The sequence below is a fragment of the Lipotes vexillifer genome, unplaced genomic scaffold (assembly GCF_000442215.2).
Source record: "Lipotes vexillifer unplaced genomic scaffold, Lipotes_vexillifer_v1.1 scaffold454, whole genome shotgun sequence".
Taxonomy (NCBI): Eukaryota; Metazoa; Chordata; class Mammalia; order Artiodactyla; family Lipotidae; genus Lipotes; species Lipotes vexillifer.
The window spans coordinates 1,739,100-1,758,570 of record NW_006779481.1 but is presented as its reverse complement, the minus strand read 5'-3'; the positions used below and the strand labels follow the sequence as shown (position 1 = coordinate 1,758,570).

Below are 19,471 nucleotides of genomic sequence, written 5' to 3'. Positions count from 1 at the left end.
CACAGGCTCTGGACGCGCAGGCTCAGCGGCCATGGCTCACGGGCCCAGCCGCTCCGCGGCATGTGGGATCTTCCTGGACCGGGGCACGAACCCGTGTCCCCTGCATTGTCAGGTGGACTCTCAACCACTGCGCCACCAGGGAAGCCCCGCAGGTGGCTTTTGTTACCTCCACATTTTCACTCTGACTCTCCTTTTCTTTCCATGATATTGCCTGCAATGCACACAAACGCTCTCATTGTTGCCACCTCCGGACTCATTTTATTAGAATATGAAATCTCCATGAGAGAGTTTTATAAATTCCAAAAAATTGACAGGTTTTTTTTTTTGTGGTCACTTATTTACCAGAATGGAGGATTTTCTCTACACCCATTTTGATTGGTGGGTAGCCATGCCTTAGAGGTTGTTAAATATTTTCAGTGTCACTCTAATTTTCTGTGAGCCATGCCTGATTTCTTTTCTGGTGCCTGTGCTTGTTTCAGGGACTGTATTGAGAAGAATGTGACATCATGGAAGGAGTTACTCAGAATCATTAGGTCCTAGATAGCAATGACTGTGCTTGTGGTCAAGTAAGAGAATGTTGGCCATTGGCGTGTCTATAGCATCTTTGTCAGTCTGTGTTCTCTGTTCTGTGACAACCTATAACGTAACTGTCTTGTTTTTAATCTTGATGCACCTGAGTTCATGTCCTGGACCCAAAGCTGCTGTTTTCTTTTCCTCCTTCTCTTCTTTCTCCTTCTCTTCCTCCTTTTTTCATTTTTGTCAAAATAGTTAAGGGACTAAATGGGCACAGAAATTTCAGTTTCTAGGAGCTCAGTTTAGGTGGCAAGGTGAGCACTTTGATTTTTCCTGAGTGGTTTGTATCTTTGGAGTGCAGCTGTCATTTTCTTCCAGGTTCTTATCAGACCTGCAAAGGTAACGAATTCACTTGCCCCAACGGCTTCTGCATTAATCAAAATTGGGTTTGTGATGGAGAAGTTGACTGTGTAGATAATGCCGATGAAGACGGATGCGGTAAGGAGGGGAAGAGCTTCTGATTGGAAAGTGTTTTCTTAAAGTGTTTTCCAGAACTTGTTTTTCCTACTTTCCTTGTTACAGATTATCTGTGTGACATGCAAGTTTCTGGATTGGCTGGGCTTAAGGGGAATTAGTGGATGGGGAGGAAAGAGGTGATTCCACTAGCTTTTCCTAAAAAGACCCAAAACTCAAATATAACATAAATTATAATCCTTTCCTTCCAATACTAAGGCCAAATAGGTAGGACAGTTTCTCCCCTGTCTATAGCCCTATCCAAGGTTTTCCCTTTAAGACTCTTATTTTAATTAGATGTATCTATATAAAAAAGTAGGCTGGGGAAGGAGGGAAAATGTGATTTGTCTCAAGACCTTATAACCTTGAAAAATGACTTAGAGCTGGAGATTCTTAGTTGTGGGAAAGGCCACTCTCCAGGGAAGTGAGAAGGAGATTGTCAGTGATATTTGCCCCCTTCGCTGTGCTGTTATCATCAGCAGTACCTCCAACAGTTCAGAAGTTGCTGACACCCATGAATAAAGCACATCACCTTTGTGGGTCTAGCCCCAGGTATTGGGTCGGCCAAAAAGTTCGTTCAGCTTTTTCTGTAAGATCTTTATATTAAGAATGATGCTTGTTCTGGGAACATCCATTGGTTTCATGTTTCAGTGATCCAAGAAGTTGTTTTCCTACATTTGGGTGTTTCTTACACTGTTGACATTTCACTAAAGAAACAAAACAAACTGAACAACTCAAAATGACACACACACACACACACACACACACACACATAAAAACAAACGTAGGAATCCTGGCATTACCTTGATAGCCCTAGTTCTATTGTTCATGATTTAATTAACTAAATGTTCTCCTGTGGGTTATTCATCTAGTTTGTTGATAATTCAGGCCCATTTCTGCTTCCTCCTCTTATAATCTGGCTGGGAGTTGCTTCCCCTAGAAAGAGTGGAACTTAATGCCATTTGCCACTGCTTAGAATCTCAATAAAAGGTCAGTTGTAGAGTTAGAAACTACTAGTTTACTGTGAAATATAGGTCATTTGTAGACTTCCTGTCTACCTGATTTCTATCCTCTCTTAACCATGTATTGAAAAAGAGTTGGCTCAGCCTCTAATGTGGCCTGTAGTAACTCTCTCTTTTTTCCCCACAGAAAGCAGAATTAACCGTACTTATGAATGTTACCCAAATGAATGGGCTTGTCCAAAGTCTGGAAAATGCATCCCAATTACTAAAGTTTGTGATGGGACTTCAGATTGTCCAGAAGGAGAAGATGAAAGCAATATCACTGCAGGACAACACTGTGGTGAGTATGGAAATTTATCTGGGCATGTTTCAGGTAAAGATGTGTCTGTTTCTCTATAACAGATTGCCAAATACAGAGACTGTCAGTTGGCGTTTGCAGAATGAACAATCCCAAGACTTAGTGGCTTTAACCAGTGAGCATTTATTATTTCTCACAGTTCTGTGGGTTGGCTAGCTCACTCACATCTCAGGATGCTGCAGTAAAAGCACGGCTAGTCCAGGCTTGTTTGCATGGTGGTGGAAAGGGCAAACCCCAGTGTACAAACTCTTTTATTTTTATTATTATTTTTTTTGCGGTACGCGGGCCTCTCACTGTTGTGGCCTCTCCCGTTGCGGAGCACAGGCTCCGGACGCGCAGGCTCAGCGGCCATGGCTCACGGGCCCAGCCGCTCCGCGGCATGTGGGATCCTCCTGGACCGGGGCACGAACCCGTGTCCCCTGCATCGGCAGGCAGACTCTTCAACCACTGTGCCACCAGGGAAGCCCTACAAGCTCTTTTAAGCCTCTGCTTATGTCATGTTTGCCAAGTGTTCTATTGGCCAAAATAAGTCACACCAAGCCCAGATTCAATGGATTGAAGAAATAGACTCCATTTCTTGATGGGAGGAGCTTAAAAATATTTGTGACTCCCCTCTCCCCCTTCCCAGGAAGAATGGATTTAATGGTAATTGTGATGACTCTAAAGTGTTCTGGAGATTTTATTCCCTGGCTTATACCTATGGAAAAAGTGTTATCTGGATATACTCCAACAAGCTTCTGGTTTCAGGGATATGTACTTTTGAGTCAGTGTTTCTTTTTTCCCCCTGTGGCTGTAGAATATTCCCCTGCCATCAGTCATCAATTCTGTGGACAACTGACTTTCCTGTAAGAAAATATAATTCATGACCTTGATTTTATCAATAGCACTCTCTCTAAATTATCTAGTAGTTGCCTAGCAGTGGCCATTAACTATAACCCTAAAGTTTTGGGGATTTTTTCCCCTGGAAAAAAGAGACATCTATGGCTTCTTTTTGGCATTTCATTTGGGAACCCTTTTAAATAGTCATAGTACAAAAGTTAGAAAACTAAAATTAACATAAAAATATAGTCACCTGAAATTCCACCACTTGAAGCTAGCCATGATTAATTAACTTTTTAGTGTTAAAAGTTAAGAGTTTAGTGTTTAGTGTCCAGTGACTTGGGAATTCTTGGGAATTTCCTTCTATGATGTTGACACAAAGATAGACTTATGACCAGATTTTTCCATAAACAGCACTTCTGATGGCTTGTGTTTACACTTAGTTACAACTTTTTAAAAATATGTGCTGAGCTTTTAAAAAGTATTATTATTAATTTTTAAAACATCTTTATTGGAGTATAATTGCTTTACAATGGTATGTTAGTTTCTACTTTATAACAAATTGAATCAGCTCTACGTATACCTATATCTCCATATCTCCTCCCGAGGAGGAAATTGTTTTTTTTTTTTCTTTCATTGTATTTCAGGAAGGCTTGAATGGTGACAGATTTCCTGTGGCTGCTGCATGCTTACTGAGCTTTTACTTTTGAAAGAAGTTCTTACTTCTTGTAAATCAGCCTTGTCCAGAGGTCACCGTTCATTTCACCAAGTGTTTTTCTCTGTTTAGATGTGGATTTGTGTCCGTTCTTAGGCTGTGAGTACCAATGCCACAAGTCACCAGCTGGAGGGATGTGTTACTGTCCCTCAGGTTTTATTGTCAACGAAAATAGCACCCATAACTGTGTCGGTAAGTGACAGGTGGGAGGGCCTGGTCTTTCATCGCGGTGCTTGCGCCACTGGTGGGATCCATGCCCTCTAACATCACGGCATTTGTACTTGTGGATAGGAATGTCTATTAACAAAGAGCAACACAGTCCTCACCGAAAACATGACAGTATGAAGTTTTAACTCTGAGAAGCTTTTGTGAGGCACCCAAGGCGAAAGAGTGGTTGTGTGATGAGTGAGTTGACTAGCTATGTGTGTATCTTTCTACCACCCGATGATGGAGGTAGTCCTTTGGTGTTTTGTGTATTTGTGTTTTATGTACTTGGAAGCAGAAATGATATGGCCATACTTGTTAAATACAGTTAGCCCTCCCTATCCGTGAATTCCACAACTTCGGATTCAAATCAACTGGGGATTTAAAAAAAAAAAAAAGGCAGAAAGTTCCAAAAAGCAAAACTTGAACTTTCTGTGTGCAGGCAACTATTTATATAGCACTTAAATTATAACTATTTACATAACATTTACATTGTATTGATATTAGGCATTATAAGTAATCTAGGGATGATTTAAAGTATATAGGAGGATGTGTCTAGGTTATATGTAAACACTACACCATTTTATATAAGGGACTTGACCATCTTTGGATTTTGGTATCCTGGGGGGTCCTGGAACCAACCCCCATAGAATGCCAAGGGTCGACTGCACTGAAATACTTCTATGTAGTTGGTAAATAGCTGCTGCCTTGAATCCATCAAGCACCTTACCCTGCTCCTCTGGCCTCCTCCCAGGATGTCCAAACCTTCCCAGGTTCCAGGAACTAAAGAGTGGTCACCCAACACAACAGAGGGTCACCAGGTCACTGATCCACTGACCACACTGGCCAGTCAGTGCCCATGCTGTGCTGGTTGTTAATCCTATTGATTTTCGGAGCTAATACTAAAGAAGAACAAAGTCTATCATGTTATTTCCATCCAGTGGCTAGCATTGAATTAGACACCAGTGCACTAAATATTTCTGACATCTTTCTTATCTGAAAGATAAGAATGATTTCTCCTACTGGGAAAATTTTGATTTTGATGTAAGCCAGCTTTGCACCCCACTGTGATTAGGAAGGGGTTCTTATGATGGGAGAATTAGACATGGCCAAGTATCATCAATTTTCAGTTTTTTAGGGTTTGAACAATGAATTTTTAATGCTCTGATTTCTTTTTCCTTCTTTCTAACTTTTGTTATGTGAACAACAGACATACTAGCAGAAAGTGACCACAGGGGTTTTTAATGGTGTTGGGAAAAGGCATCTGGAAGGCAACTGAAACAATTCATTACTATGAAGTATTCATCTATGGATCTTCAAAAGATAGATGATTCAGAATTTCACCAGGATATCTGTGTTCTTTTGATACTCCTTAGAAAATTGAGATTCTTTAGGGCTTTTTGGATGAAAACAAACATGGCACACATATGAAATACTTTTAGAAAAGTATTTCTTCTGAAATAATTTCTAAAATATTAATATAATTTGGCCAAAAATATTGAATTTGGATAAACCTAATGAAGTTATTCAGTCTTTAGTCTCAGCTCATGGCTTCCAACTTAATTATGGTTGATCTTAATAATTTCCTCATAGTCAGAAAAAATTTTAATGTCAGAAAGACTCTGGGGGGTTCCCTGGTGGTCCAGTGGTTAGGTCTCTGTTTCACTGCCAAGGGCCTGGGTTCGATCCCTGGTCAGGGAACTAAGATCCCACAAGCCATGTGGCACGGCCAAAAAATAAAAGAAAAAAGAAAAAAAGAAAGACTCTGGTTTACAAACTCTTGAGAAAGTCTATTCCTCAGCGTTACTGAGAACTATTGTAATGGGGCTCGCTCATTTACCTGTTGTATGCCAAGATTTTTATATCCGGTAAAGCAATCCAGTTGAGGTTGTTGTTGTGGTGTTCAAAGTAGGTAATTTTAGATTTCTAATATCAGGACCGTGTCCCAAAGTTTGCCCTGGATCTGATTGCTCCTCTTAAGTAACTCTATTCGACAAGACATGTTAAGATTAAATGCTTTATGCAAATCAGCCTGAGAGATCCTGAAGACTCAGAGAGAACTTTGAACTATTTAAGAAAGCCCCCAAATTTCTAATCGGCTCAAAACGTTTTATAAATAAAACATTTATGATCTGCAGCTACCATTAAGTGATAGTATAGGACACTTTTTGTGTTTTATTATTATCATTATCGTAACACTGCAGATTCATTCACGTCATTTAAAAAGACTTTTCACACAAATGTCCTCATTTGTTAGGTGGTTTTCTGACTTTGGAACCCCTGCTTATGCTTCCTGGCATCACTGCGAGGGCTTCATCCCTTTTTTCTCGGAGTGGTCCTCATCTGTAGGTATAAGGCTGCTCGTGTGTTTTTGCCAAATGTCAGGCTTCTCCACCCCCTTTACTGCCACCCAGCTGCCAATCCGATTTCCAGTCTCTTAGTTTTCTAGGCCTCTCTGCTTTCTCTTAGTAGAAAAGGAATTCCAGTAGAGATACCAGAAGCCATGTTCTCAGTATTGCACTAGCTTTTCTGTTTTTCCTCTCAGCCCCAAAGAGGAGTTAGGCAAATGCACCCTTTGCCTCTGAGTTTTGAAGCTTGGTTAACAGTGATTTCACATTTCTTTCAAAGAAGACTATATCTTGCCCTCTTTGTAAAGAGAACTCATTAGTTTCAATACATGACACGACGAAACCAGTTACACTTGTTTCAGCTGAGCTTTTAGGGGAAATGTTTAGGTCTGCTATTTCAAGCGTTTCAAGTCTTTCAAGTTCAGCGAATACTCTCTTTATGGCTGTAATCCTCTGCATGGCTGACTCATCACAGAGGCTTCAGGTGTTGGAAACCTATACAACATTTACCATCTTAGATCTGGCTCCCCAGTGAATGCCTCAGTGGTCATCAAGAATAAAATGGAATAATCCTGACAAGAAATTTTGTGTCCTTCCGTTCATCTGCTCCTAGTAGCCTTGCCCTGGCTGCGGAGCCTCTGAGGCATGCTGCCGGAGCAGTTTACCGGGGTGATTGTTTCTGATTGACAGGACATGCTGTTTGTTGAGGGGATGACATCGTGGTGCAGAGTTAGAGCAGGAAGGTCATTCAGCATGGTGGGATTTCACACAGCCAGGTGGACCAGAGGGTGTCAAAGGGGGTCTAGGCTAAAAAACATTTTTTTGAATTACTTTCAAAGCAGTATTTGTTAGTAGGTGGGGACAAAGAATGAAAAGGAAAGTAGATCAAGGTAATGGGCTGGAGTATTGTAAAGCAGCATTTTAGTGTTTTTTACAGTTTCTACTACCTTTTCTAGTCTCTTGAAAACCTCAGGTCTCCTTTCATTTTTCTTGTCTTCCCTTTGGCTGACAATGGATATTAATTAGCCTTCATTCTTCTTCATAATGGAGAATAGAATCTCATTCAGTCATTAAAAGTGACAGTGTTTATCCACTCATTTAAACCTGTAAAGTATTTGTAGCCCAGGTGATAGGAAGGGCATTTGCACCCAAGAATTCCTAGTTATGACTTCACCCTCTTTTTGACATGAGAACTGCTCCCAGGGTGACTCCAGACCCTTAGACATAGTCATAGTGTCTTGCATTCAAAATGAGGTCATAACACCCTGGGAATTTGAGGGCGAATGCCCTGTACTTTTATTCCTGTTGAAGCGAAGCCTCACGTGGTGCTTTCTTAGGGCTGAGGCGAGGGCACAGGAGACATAGATCAAATGCGGGCCTTTTATTTTTACCCACATGTCCTTTTATCTTGTCATGTCCAAATTGGATTAATTTTTTCTTCGTCACGGTCCTTGGAATGAAAGATATGCTGGTCAATGTTGTTATACTTGGTCTGGAGGGTAAATGGGAACTGTTATCTTGATCCCAGGACTTTCTTGGTCTTTCTTGCTGGGGAGTCACGAGATGGTGGGCCATCCAGCAGGTGTGGTAGAACTCAACTCACAACTCTGCAGCTGTGATCGGATCCTAGAAATTCTGGAGAATCCTAGACCTGAGGGTCTCAGGAATTATAATTTACTTGAGAATTTCCTGAAGCCCTCGGGGGTGGGAACCTTGTTGGTTTAGGCTGTGGAGGTCATTCTCCAAGGGAAGACAGCAGGCTGAAAGAGTGGGGTCAAATGAAATATTTGGCACTGGTGGACCAAAGATAGGACAATTTCTGTGCCCCTTAAGCTTTATAATCTTTGAGAAAGACACTTTCTTTCCCCCGTATATTGTATTGTTTATATGTCAATTATATTGAAACTCTTTTTACACGGTAGAACTGAGACTATTATGGCATTGAACAGAGCTCTATTATGTAATGGATCTTCAATAGCACTTATTAAATGAATGAATAATGCTAATGAATGATCAGAAGAGAATATATTTTTCATGTCTTAAAAATGATTTTAATTTTGGTTACGATTTTTGACATCAGAGGAAAGGCAGCTGGGTAAACAGACCTTTCCAGATACTTTATTGCAGGCACAGATTTGTGTCTTACTGAGCCACTGGATATAAGGCAGTTCTTTCTGCAGTGATGGAAATGTCTGTGTCTTCCAGTATGGTAAACACCAGTCATATGTAGCATTTGAAAGGTGGCAAGTGTGACTTGGAAATTGAATCATTAAATTTATTTTATTTTAGTTAATCTAAATATAAATTTGAGAAGCTGCAGAGGGCAGTGGCTACCATATTGGAAAGCACAATTTTAAAGGGATGCATTTACACTAAAAGTCAGATATTTTGTAAACCAACATTAACAAATGAAATGCAAAGGCAATGTGTCCAAGCAGTGTTGTGCATCACCTGCAAAGTTATCCTTTACGTAGATTTTAAAAAACCTTGGGTATTCCCTAGAGGGTACTTACTTAGGCAGGGGCATCACCATATTCCTGTATAGCTTGTCCAAGATTTTTTTCAGAAGGTGCTCAAGAAATGCTGTTAAACATGATTACAAACGGTTATTTCCTATATGGCAGATTTTGATGATTGCCAGATGTGGGGAGTTTGTGACCAGACATGTGAAGACCGAATTGGCCATCACCAGTGCCACTGTGTAGAGGGGTATATCTTGGAGCACCAGCAGCGCTGTAAAGCTAATTCTTCTTGTGAGTAAATTAAAGACACTTGTGTTTCTGAACAGTAAACTTCTGTTGACTATCCTCTTTCCATAGCAGATGACAAAAGAAATATCAGCATTGATGCGGATGGCAAGGTTTTATTACCACAATTCAGGAGTGGCTCCTGCTGTTGGAAGAATAGGTCAACATTAATTTCATACTTTGGTTATTAGGGACCAACTTGTGGATTAACAGTTTTTTTTTGTTTTTTTTAAATTTTTATTGGTTGCTTGTTCACTTTGGGACTGGAATATTATGTCATCTATCACATAAATTTTATGAGTACATTTGACCTACTTTTAATTACTGTACCTACCATATGGTGACAAGTACCAATAGGCATTGTTTGTGCAAAATTTAGAAGTGGTTCAAAATGGACCTGCTAAATTTGGATTAGTTTGTGAAAATGCCCTCATTCTAACAGTACTGTGGCAGAGAAAAGTCATGAAAATTTGTTTTAAAAAATTGGGCCTCCCAAAGCATTTTTGTCACCATGGATTTCTGGGTAATAAGATCTTTACTCTTTTTTTCCAATTGTTTTTTTCACACCTGTTTAAGGTGCCTTTGGGGGCTTTCTGAAACTTATCTGCACACATGATCTATGAATTGACCATTTTCTAGTTGTTTTTGTGTTGAAATACTGATATGCTGTGGACGAACTTTTAGATTTTCACAACTGATTTTTACCATTTATTTATTTTTGAATAGATATTATACTCATATTTTCAAAAATTTAAAATTATTTAGAAGATATATGACATCCCCCCCCATCTTTGTTCCCCTCTGCCTAGTTTCCCACTTCTCCTCTCCTATGGATAATTACTGTTTATTTTAATTCTAGAGATTGTTAAATGCATAAATAAGAATATACAAATACAGACACAACCCTATTTTTACATATATGGTGGTAAACTATACATACAGTTCTTCATCTTCCTAATGTTGCATACTATATTTTCAAGGGCTTTCCATATCAACACAGACAGCTTTTTTTCATTTTTTAAAAAATTTTGTTGTATTTTTAAATGGAAATATAGTTGATTTCCAGTGTTTCAGGTGTACAGTTTTCTTTTTAATAGTGGCAAAGTCCATTTTTTTGGTTGTATATAATTTATTTAACTAGTCCTTTACTTATGGACTTTTATATTATTTCTTACCCTCTGATATTGCAAACAAGATTTCAGTGAATAACCTTATTCATTTTGCATTCTTGTGAGTATACGGGTATAGCAAATTTGGATCCACCATTGCCATGTTTTTCACAGAGTGGTTTCCCACTAATCCTTAAGATGTGTTTTGTGTTTTACACAATCTAAGGTTGCACCTGGGGTAAGATGCCCACATCATCAAAGATTCTCGATGATACCTCAGTGTCATTGAACTAGCAATCAGGATACTCGAGTTCTTGGCAGACTCTGTTCCTAACTTGCTGTGATTTTGGACATTTCATTAAGCCTCTTTGTGCCTCAATTTGCCCATCTGGAAAATGGATAGAATGACATATATGTGTGCCTCAGAAGGTTTAAAACCAAATAAGAAAACATAGTTGTAAGTTGCTTCATCATCTTTGTTCACTTGAAAGACTGATAATGCCTTCCTTCTTCATATTTAGTTGGTGAGGCCTCTGTGATCTTCTCCAATGGTCGGGATTTGCTAAGGGGTGATATTCATGGAAGCACCTTTGAGATCCTGGTAGAATCTCAACATCGTGGATCGGCCGTGGGTGTGGATTTTCACTATCACCTACACAGAGTCTTTTGGACTGACATTGTGCAAGATAAGGTAAATAGAAATTTCTGGAGTGTAGCTTGGGAGCTGATAGAACTCCAAGCACAAAGTGTTGATAGCTTTTCATTTTTAGGGGAGTAGAGGGGAAAGTTCCTTTGTTTTCTAACAAAAAAGGCCCTTGAGATATTTTATGTTAATCAGCACCTTTTACAGCTATAGTATTACATGCGACCTATTAAACAAAGCACTCTATTATATGGATTAGCCTTGAGCAACTTTTAATTTTATTCGAAATGGAGTCCAAAAGCCTAATTAAAAGAAATAGTAGACATTCTTTCAAAACTGGGTAGATATTTGGTAGTAATTTTTGAAACTTGATCATTTAAAATGTAAAAAGTATTCTGCTTTCCTGTATGATAAAAATCAGATTTTTACCTGCATCTTCTAAATGGAACAGTAATTGAGGATTGGGTAACAAATATTGACAGTATTTTGTTTAACAGCCAAAATTTCATTATGCTCTCTTATTTGGAAAGTGTGATGGATCTGATTTCAACTTTGAGTAATGCAACGGAGATTGTTAAAACATAAATTTTAGAGACTCCTAAAGAGTTATGGAGTTTTATTTCTTCCCTTACATTTCCTTGTACCATTAATAAAATTTTAATTCAATTAACTGATAATTTGCATAAAATTCCTAAAAATTGAGACTTCGGATTATAAGCAGATCTGATTTAATGACAGCTAGAAATCAAAACAAACCACTACCACCTTCTCCACCAAGAAATCCACATTGAATTAAACTTTCTCTAACTACGAAGAATTAGAAATGCAGGCTTTTTTTTGTAAACCCAACTTTTTATATATGTCTCATATGCTTTTAAAGAAACTCCCTGCCCCCAGTAACCCGTGATGTAAAATAACAAGTCTCCAGTGAATTCTTTTTTTTTTTAATAGATCTTTATTGGAGTGTAATTGCTTCACAATACTCTGTTAATTTCTGTTGTACAACAAAGTGAATCAGCCATATGCATACATATGTCCCCACAACCCCTCCCTCCTGAGTTTCCCTCCCATCCTCCCTATCCCACCCCTTTAGGTCATCGCAAAGCACCGAGCTGATCTCCCTGTGCTATGCTGCTGCTTCCCACTAGCTAAGTATTTTATATTCGGTAGTGTATATATGTCCATGCCACTCTCATTTCGCCCCAGCTTCCACCTCCCACCCCGTGTCCTCAAGTCCATTCTCTATGTCTACATCTTTATTCCTGCCTTGCAACTAGGTTCATCAGTACCATTTTTTGGGTTTTTTTTTTAGATTCCATATATATGTGTTAGCATAGAATATTTGTTTTTCTCTTTTTGACTTACTTCACGCTGCATGACAGACTCTAGGTCCATCCATCTCACTACAAATAACTCAATTTTGTTTCTTTTTATGGCTGAGTAATATTCCATTGTATATATGTGCCACATATTCTTTATCCATTCATCTGTCGATGGACATTTAGGTTGGTTGCATGTCCTGGCTATTGTAAATAGTGCTGCAATGAACATTATGGTGCATGTCTCTTTTTGAATTATGGTTTTCTCAGGGTATATGCCCAGTAGTGGGATTGCTGGGTCATATGATAGTTCTATTTTTAGTTTTTTAAGGAACCTCTGTACTGTTTTCCGTAGTGGTTGTATCAATTTACATTCCCACCAGCAGTGCAGGAGGGTTCCCTTTTCACCACACCCTTTCCAGCATTTATTGTTTCTAGCTTTTTTGATAATGGCCATTTTGACTGACGTGAGGTGATACCTCATTGCAGTTTTGATTTGCATTTCTCTAATAATTAGTGATGTTGAGCATCTTTTCATGTGCCTCTTGGCCATCCGTATGTCTTCCTTGGTGAAATGTCTATTTAGTTCTTCCACCCATTTTTAAATTGGATTGTTTGTTTTTTTGATATTGAGCTCCACAGACTGGCTGAATGGATACAAAAACAAGACCCATATGTATGCTGTCTACAAGAGACCGACTTCAGACCTAGGGACACATACAGACTGAAAGTGCAGGGATGGAAAAAGATATTCCATGAAAATGGAAATCAAAAGAAAGCTGGAGTAGCAATACTTGTATCAGATAAAATAGACTTTAAAATAAAGAATGTTATAAGAGACAAGGAAGGACACTACATAATGATCAAGGGATCAATCTAAGAAGAAGATATAACAATTATAAATGTTTATGCACCCAACATAGGAGCACCTCAATACATAAGGAAAATGCTAACAACTATGAAAGGGATAATTGACAGTAACACAATAATAGTAGGGGACTTTAACACCCCACTGACACCAATGGACAGATCATCCAAACAGAAAGTAAATAAGGAAACACAAGCTTTAAATAACACAATAGACCAGATAGACTTAACTGATATTTTTAGAACATTCCACCCAAAAGTGGAAGAATACACTTTCTTCTCAAGTGCACACGGAACATTCTCCAGGATAGATTACATCTTGGGTCACAAATCAAGCCTCGGAAAATTTAAGAAAATTGAAATTGTATCAAGCATCTTCTCTGACCGCAACGCTATGAGACTGGAAATCAGTTACAGGAAAAAAACTGTAAAAAACACAAATACATGGAGGCTAAACAGTGCACTACTAAATAACCAAGAGATCACTGAAGAAATCAAAGAAGAAATAAAAAAATAAATAGAAACAAATGACAATGAAAACACGATGCCCCAAAACCTATGGGACGCAGCAAAAGCAGTTCTAAGGAGGAAGCTTATAGCAATTTAATCTCACCTCAAGAAACAAGAAAAAATCTCAAATAAACAATCTGAACCTACACTTAAAACAACTAGAGAAAGAAGAACAAACAAAACCTAAAGTCAGTAGAAGGAAAGAAATCATAAAGATCAGAGCAGAAATAAATAGAAACGAAGAAAACAATAGCAAAGATCAATAAAACTAAAAGCTGGTTCTTTGAGAAGATAAACAAAATTGATAAACCCTTAGCCAGACTCATCAAGGAAGAAAGGGAGAGGACGCATATCAATAAAATTAGAAATGAAAAAGGAGAAATCACAACTGACACTGCAGAAATACAAAACGTTATAAGAGATTCCTACAAACAACTCTATGCCAATAAAATGGACAACCACAAAGAAATGGACACATTCTTGGAAAGGTACAATTTTCCAAGACTGAGCCAGGAAGAATTAGAAAATAAATAAACAGACCTATCACAGGTAATGAAATTGAAACCATAATTTAAATCTTCCAACAAACAAAAGTCCAGGACCACATGGCTTCACAGGCGAATTCTATCAAACATTTAGAGAAGAACTAACACTGATCCATCTCAAACTCTTCCAAAAAATTGCAGAGGGAGAAACACTCCGAAATTCATTCTATGAAGCCATGATCACCCTGATACCAAAACCAGAAAAAGACATCACAAAAAAAGAAAATTATAGACCAATATCACTGATGAACATAGATGCAAAAATCCTGAACAAAATACTAGCAAACAGAATCCAACAACACATTAAAAGGATCATACACCATGATCAAGTGGGGTTTATCCCAGGAATGCAAGGATTCTTCAATATATGCAAATCAATCAACATGATACACCATATTAACAAATTGAAGGAGAGAAACCATATGATCATCTCGACAGATGCAGAGAAAGCTTTTGACAAAATTCAACACCCATTTATGATAAAAACTCTCCAGAAAGTGGGCAGAGAGGGAAACTACCTCAACATAAGAAAGGCCATATGTGAATTCTTTTTTTCTTAAATCCAAATGACTGATTTGTGCAACAAAGATAGGTCCCTGGAATGAAGTATAGGAAAACTGCTCCCAGTGAATTATGCTTAAGAAGTGTAATAATTTTGGTTTTTCTTTCAGGTTTTTTCAGTTGACATTAATGGTTTAGATATCCAAGAAGTTCTCAATGTTTCTGTTGAAGACCCAGAGAATCTGGCTGTGGACTGGGTAAATAATAAACTTTATGTTGTAGAGACCAATGTCAACTGCATAGATATGGTAAATTTGGATGGAAGCCAACGGATTACCATTGTAAGTGAACATTTGGGACATCCTAGAGGAATTGCCGTGGACCCAACTGTTGGGTAAGTTATGTGAAAACATACTGATTCCAGCATTTTGGGAGTTTTATTTCTCCCCCTGTACACAAAACATCCATTGGTATAATTGAAGGTTAATCCTGACTTCTTTTAGGTTCTGTACTCTAGAATCCATGTTTATTTCATATCTCTTTTCATAGAAGCTTTAAAAGAGTTGGCTAAATATAATCCAATTTGAGGATATGCAGTCCAAACACACCTACTGGTGTCCTAAAAATATGTGATATTTTGGGGGTATCAATTTTATTCTTAGTGTTTGCCAAATTCTCCTGGCTGAGAAATTGGATTCTGTTTTCTGAATCTAATAGTATTGTCACAACTAAACCATTATTAACACGATCACTCTAACTTAAGTTGTAAAGTTGTTTTAAAGAGGGGATAGATCTGAAACCACTAGGTGGTGTTGCGAGGGGCTCTGAATATTCTTTTTTTTTTTTGCGGTACGTGGGCCTCTCACTGTTGTGGCCTCTCCTGTTGCAGAGCATAGGCTCCTGACGCGCAGGCTCAGCGGCCATGGCTCATGGGCCTAGCCGCTCCGCGGCATGTGGGATCTTCCCAGACCGGGGCACGAACCTGTGTCCCCTGCATCGGCAGGCGGACTCCCAACCACTGCGCCACCAGGGAAGCCCTCTGAATATTCTTTATGTCTCAGTGCAGAGAGAATTCAGCGAGAGGCAAAGTGATAGATAAGAAGTGATTTATTAGAATAGGATGCTTGTGAGGCTTACAAGCGGGCACGCGAGTGTTGTGTTGCCCCGAGCACTTAGCGGGTTACATTTTTATAATCAAAGGAAGAGAGGGGAGGGGGAGAAGACCACCTTCTTTTTCATTCTTTGAGTCTTCCATCATTAACTCCTCCTATACGTTGGGCGGGGGAGTTTTTGAACCTACATGGTGTCTCCGAGACTGTCACGGCACTATGGAGAAATTATTTCAGGTCTCAGTACGATGAGGGTTTTTCACTTTGAAATATCACCTTTCCATAAGTTATTGTTTTTGCGTGTGTACAAAGAGAATGTCCTAGGAGTCATTAACTTGTTGACATCACTGGGCAGATTGTAGACCTTATTTTCCACTGTTGTTTTATTGTTTCGGGGCATGTCTCATGCTTCTGTTGCATGGTTTTGTTGGTAAGCAAGTTGGCTCGGTTTTGTTGTTAAGCAAGCCAGTCTGGCTTTGATGCTAAGTGACTTGCTCTGCTTTATGAGTCAAGCAAGCCCACATTGTTTCAGGATTTTTCCATTACTTTCTTGAGTGATCATTAACTTACTGTGGTCTCCCAAATCCCCCTAAAGTTCCCTCTCTATCTGCAATCCCCTAATGTGGTTTCTAAGCTAACTATTTGATTACCCTACTCTATCCCCTATCAGATCTATCCCTTTTAGTGATTTGTTAGAGACTGGGGTTGAGATGTCAGTGTTAACCCCTCATTACAAGTTGTTCAACTGTGAATCAATCCAGCAAGAGTGATAATGCTTACTTTTCTCCAGGTGTAAATTAAAATTTTCCTGATCTTCACATTTGAGGCCAGTTATGGGAGACTAGCTTTCTCCTAGATTTTCACAGTTGGGTCTTAGGAGCCTTGGATGAACTTGAGGCTACTTAAGTGTTGGTGAATGGTGATTATTCATGTCTATTTCATGATTTCAGCTGTCCTTCCTTGAAAGTGATGTATATGTTCTCTAGACTATGCCTTAGAATGAGGAATTAAGGAGGGAAATGGCTTGATAGTTTTTTCTTTTTTACAGCCTTTTTGCTGGCTGTAAAAAAGAGAAGTGAAGGATGGAGCCAGGGATCAGGGGAGAATATTAAGAAGTTAAGAAGGTAGATATGCATTTTTTTTTTTTTTGCCTGCCAGTTAGTGCATTTTAATAGTTGCTATTTGGAGTTGTTGACTCTCCTGATTGGCCCTCACAGTTTCTGATTTTTAATACTTTAAAATTTCTCTATTGTTTTAAACCCCCATGGTTCTCTAATCAGCTAGAGGAAATTCCCATTGATCCAAACATACAACCTCAAAAAATATTTTCTAGGTAAACTTGTAAAATAACTGATTCTTTCATCTTTTGGTTTTCTTTTGTAGTTATTTATTTTTCTCAGACTGGCAGAGCTTTTCTGGGACACCTAAGATAGAAAGGGCTTTCATGGATGGCTCCAACCGTAAAGACTTGGTGACAAGAAAGCTGGGATGGCCTGCCGGGATAACCCTGGATTTGGTATCAAAGCGTGTTTACTGGGTTGACTCCCGGTTTGATTACATTGAGACTGTAACTTATGATGGAATTCAAAGGTAAGAAGTATTTTTTTTTATATCTTTATAAGTTTTGGGGAAATACATAAAATTTATGGAGAGAGAAACTGAAGGACTAGAATTAAAAGATTGCTTTGTTGGTTGACATGAATGATCTTTGTGTTGACATTGCACGTTGTGACCTGCTCTGAGTTTTAGCTTGTGTTCCATATTAACACTCATTAAATATTACCTACAGCATTTGTTCTTTGATTTCTCTTCTCCAAGCCCTCTCTCACTCCCAGATGAAGCACATTATTTTCATTGCCTTCCGAGTCCATTTATTTGTTTGGTTCCCTTATGGTTTGTTTCCAAAGATCACTTTATCTTTTAGCTTTCTATCTTCCCTCCAGTAAAAAAGTTTTATTATTTTTTTTAACATTATCTGGTGGGAATTAATTGGGTTTTATACTGCTCTTATATATATTTCAAATCTTAATGAGAAATTCTGATTTTACCTCATACACTTCAAAGACATTTAAACAATATTTGAACGCAGAGTATGGCATACCTTTTTCCTTCATCTTAGTCAGATTAGAGCTCACTATAAATTAATTAAATTGTTACCTATTTTAGATCCTCTTCTTTTGGTATTTTCAAAAACTGGTTAAAACATGGTCTTCAAATTTTGACCAAGAAAAATTACTCTAGTCAATTTGATTTTTCCAAATGATGTGATTTTATTGTTTTCTCAATGAAAAGAATATTCTAGTTTTGGTTTCTCCTTTATCTCTATTTTGTAAGGATGGTGTCACAGTTTGCCACTGGATTTTATATTCTTAGAACAATCTCTGCTTGGTTAAATGAAGTGATTAGGTATTAAGGCTGTGACGTATTGTCACTGAAACTGGTTCCCATAGTGAGGATAGGAATTAATTTAATGAAAAATAATCATATAAGTCATATAAAAACAAGTGAGAAATTGCCTAATTTTTTTTCACTTTCACAGTTGTTTTGGCATTAATGTTATAGTCTAAATATTTTTATGCTATGGTTAAAGTAAAACATAAAAATCAATGGAATTTCAGAAAGATTCGAGTGGTTTGCTGGCTGTGGAGAAACATGGAGGAGATACTAAAACTCACGAGTGCAGCTAAAGTCATAAAGTCATTGCCTCTTGCTTTACCAGCAGGTGGCATTTAGATTTATGGAATTTATTATTATTATTATTATTATTTTTTGGCTGCTTTGTGTCTTCATTGCTGTGTGCGGGCTTTCTCTAGTTGTGGCGAGCGGGGGCTACTTCTTTGTTGTGGTTCGTGGGCTTCTCATTGCGGTGGCTTCTCTTGTTGCAGAGCACGGGCTCTAGGCTTGCGGGCTTCAGTAGTCATGGCACACAGGCTCAGCAGTTGTGGCACATGGGCTCAGTTGCTCTGCGGCATGTGGTATCTTCCTGCACCAGGGATCGAACCCGTGTCCCCTGCATTGGCAGGCGGATTCTTAACCACTGTGCCACCAGGGAAGTCTTCTAGACTTCTGGAATTTGCTAAATAAAAAAAAAACCCATTAATTTCAATGAACCATGTCACTATTGAGTTTCAAAGTTTGCACTCACTTGCCATCTTGGGTTTCTTTGTTTTTTTTCGTGTGCAGTGTGATTCCCAGTGTTAGTATCTTCAAGTCTTTTCTTCAAGCTCTATTGTGCTCTTTAGTTTTTCAGGGCTGCTGAGATTTTTCTTTGAGGTCTTTCTCCTATGCCAAAAGAAAAGAGGTTTGTTCACGTACCATCCTCTACCTCACTTTACTTATGTGGCCTCAGTGAATTACTGTTTCTGTAGTTGCAGTCATGGCAGCAGTGTTGATTTCTTCCCCTTGCCTAGCACCTCTTACCTGGGTTGTCTTCCATTTTAGTGGCTCTGGGCACTCTGCGTCCACTACAAATATGCTCAGCTGATGGTTTCGTCCGGCAGAGGCATACCAGTGGTAGCCCTGCTTTTTCCCCTCCCTAGAGTGACATCAGGAATGAGTCTGTGTGTTTGCTGTGGGTTGAATTCTCCAGCTCACTGTCTTGCCCCCTAATTGCTGAGAAATGGTCAGTGGTGCAGCGTGGAGTAAGTGTTGAAGTTGTCTACCAGACTTCCAGTCCCTTGTTACACTCT

The 19,471-nt window shown here is 38.8% G+C and overlaps 1 protein-coding gene across 1 annotated transcript in view; it reads left to right on the top strand.

Annotated features, from left to right (window-relative positions):
- LRP2 (LDL receptor related protein 2) overlaps positions 1-19,471 on the top strand; it is a 194,855-nt gene that overhangs the window by 33,007 nt on the left and 142,377 nt on the right. The window contains exons 7-13 of the mRNA XM_007452631.1: positions 892-1,011; positions 2,176-2,328; positions 3,953-4,072; positions 9,057-9,185; positions 10,810-10,979; positions 14,844-15,067; positions 17,166-17,372. Coding sequence (XP_007452693.1) covers positions 892-1,011; positions 2,176-2,328; positions 3,953-4,072; positions 9,057-9,185; positions 10,810-10,979; positions 14,844-15,067; positions 17,166-17,372 — 1,123 coding nt within the window. The remainder of the gene's footprint in view (positions 1-891; positions 1,012-2,175; positions 2,329-3,952; positions 4,073-9,056; positions 9,186-10,809; positions 10,980-14,843; positions 15,068-17,165; positions 17,373-19,471) is intronic.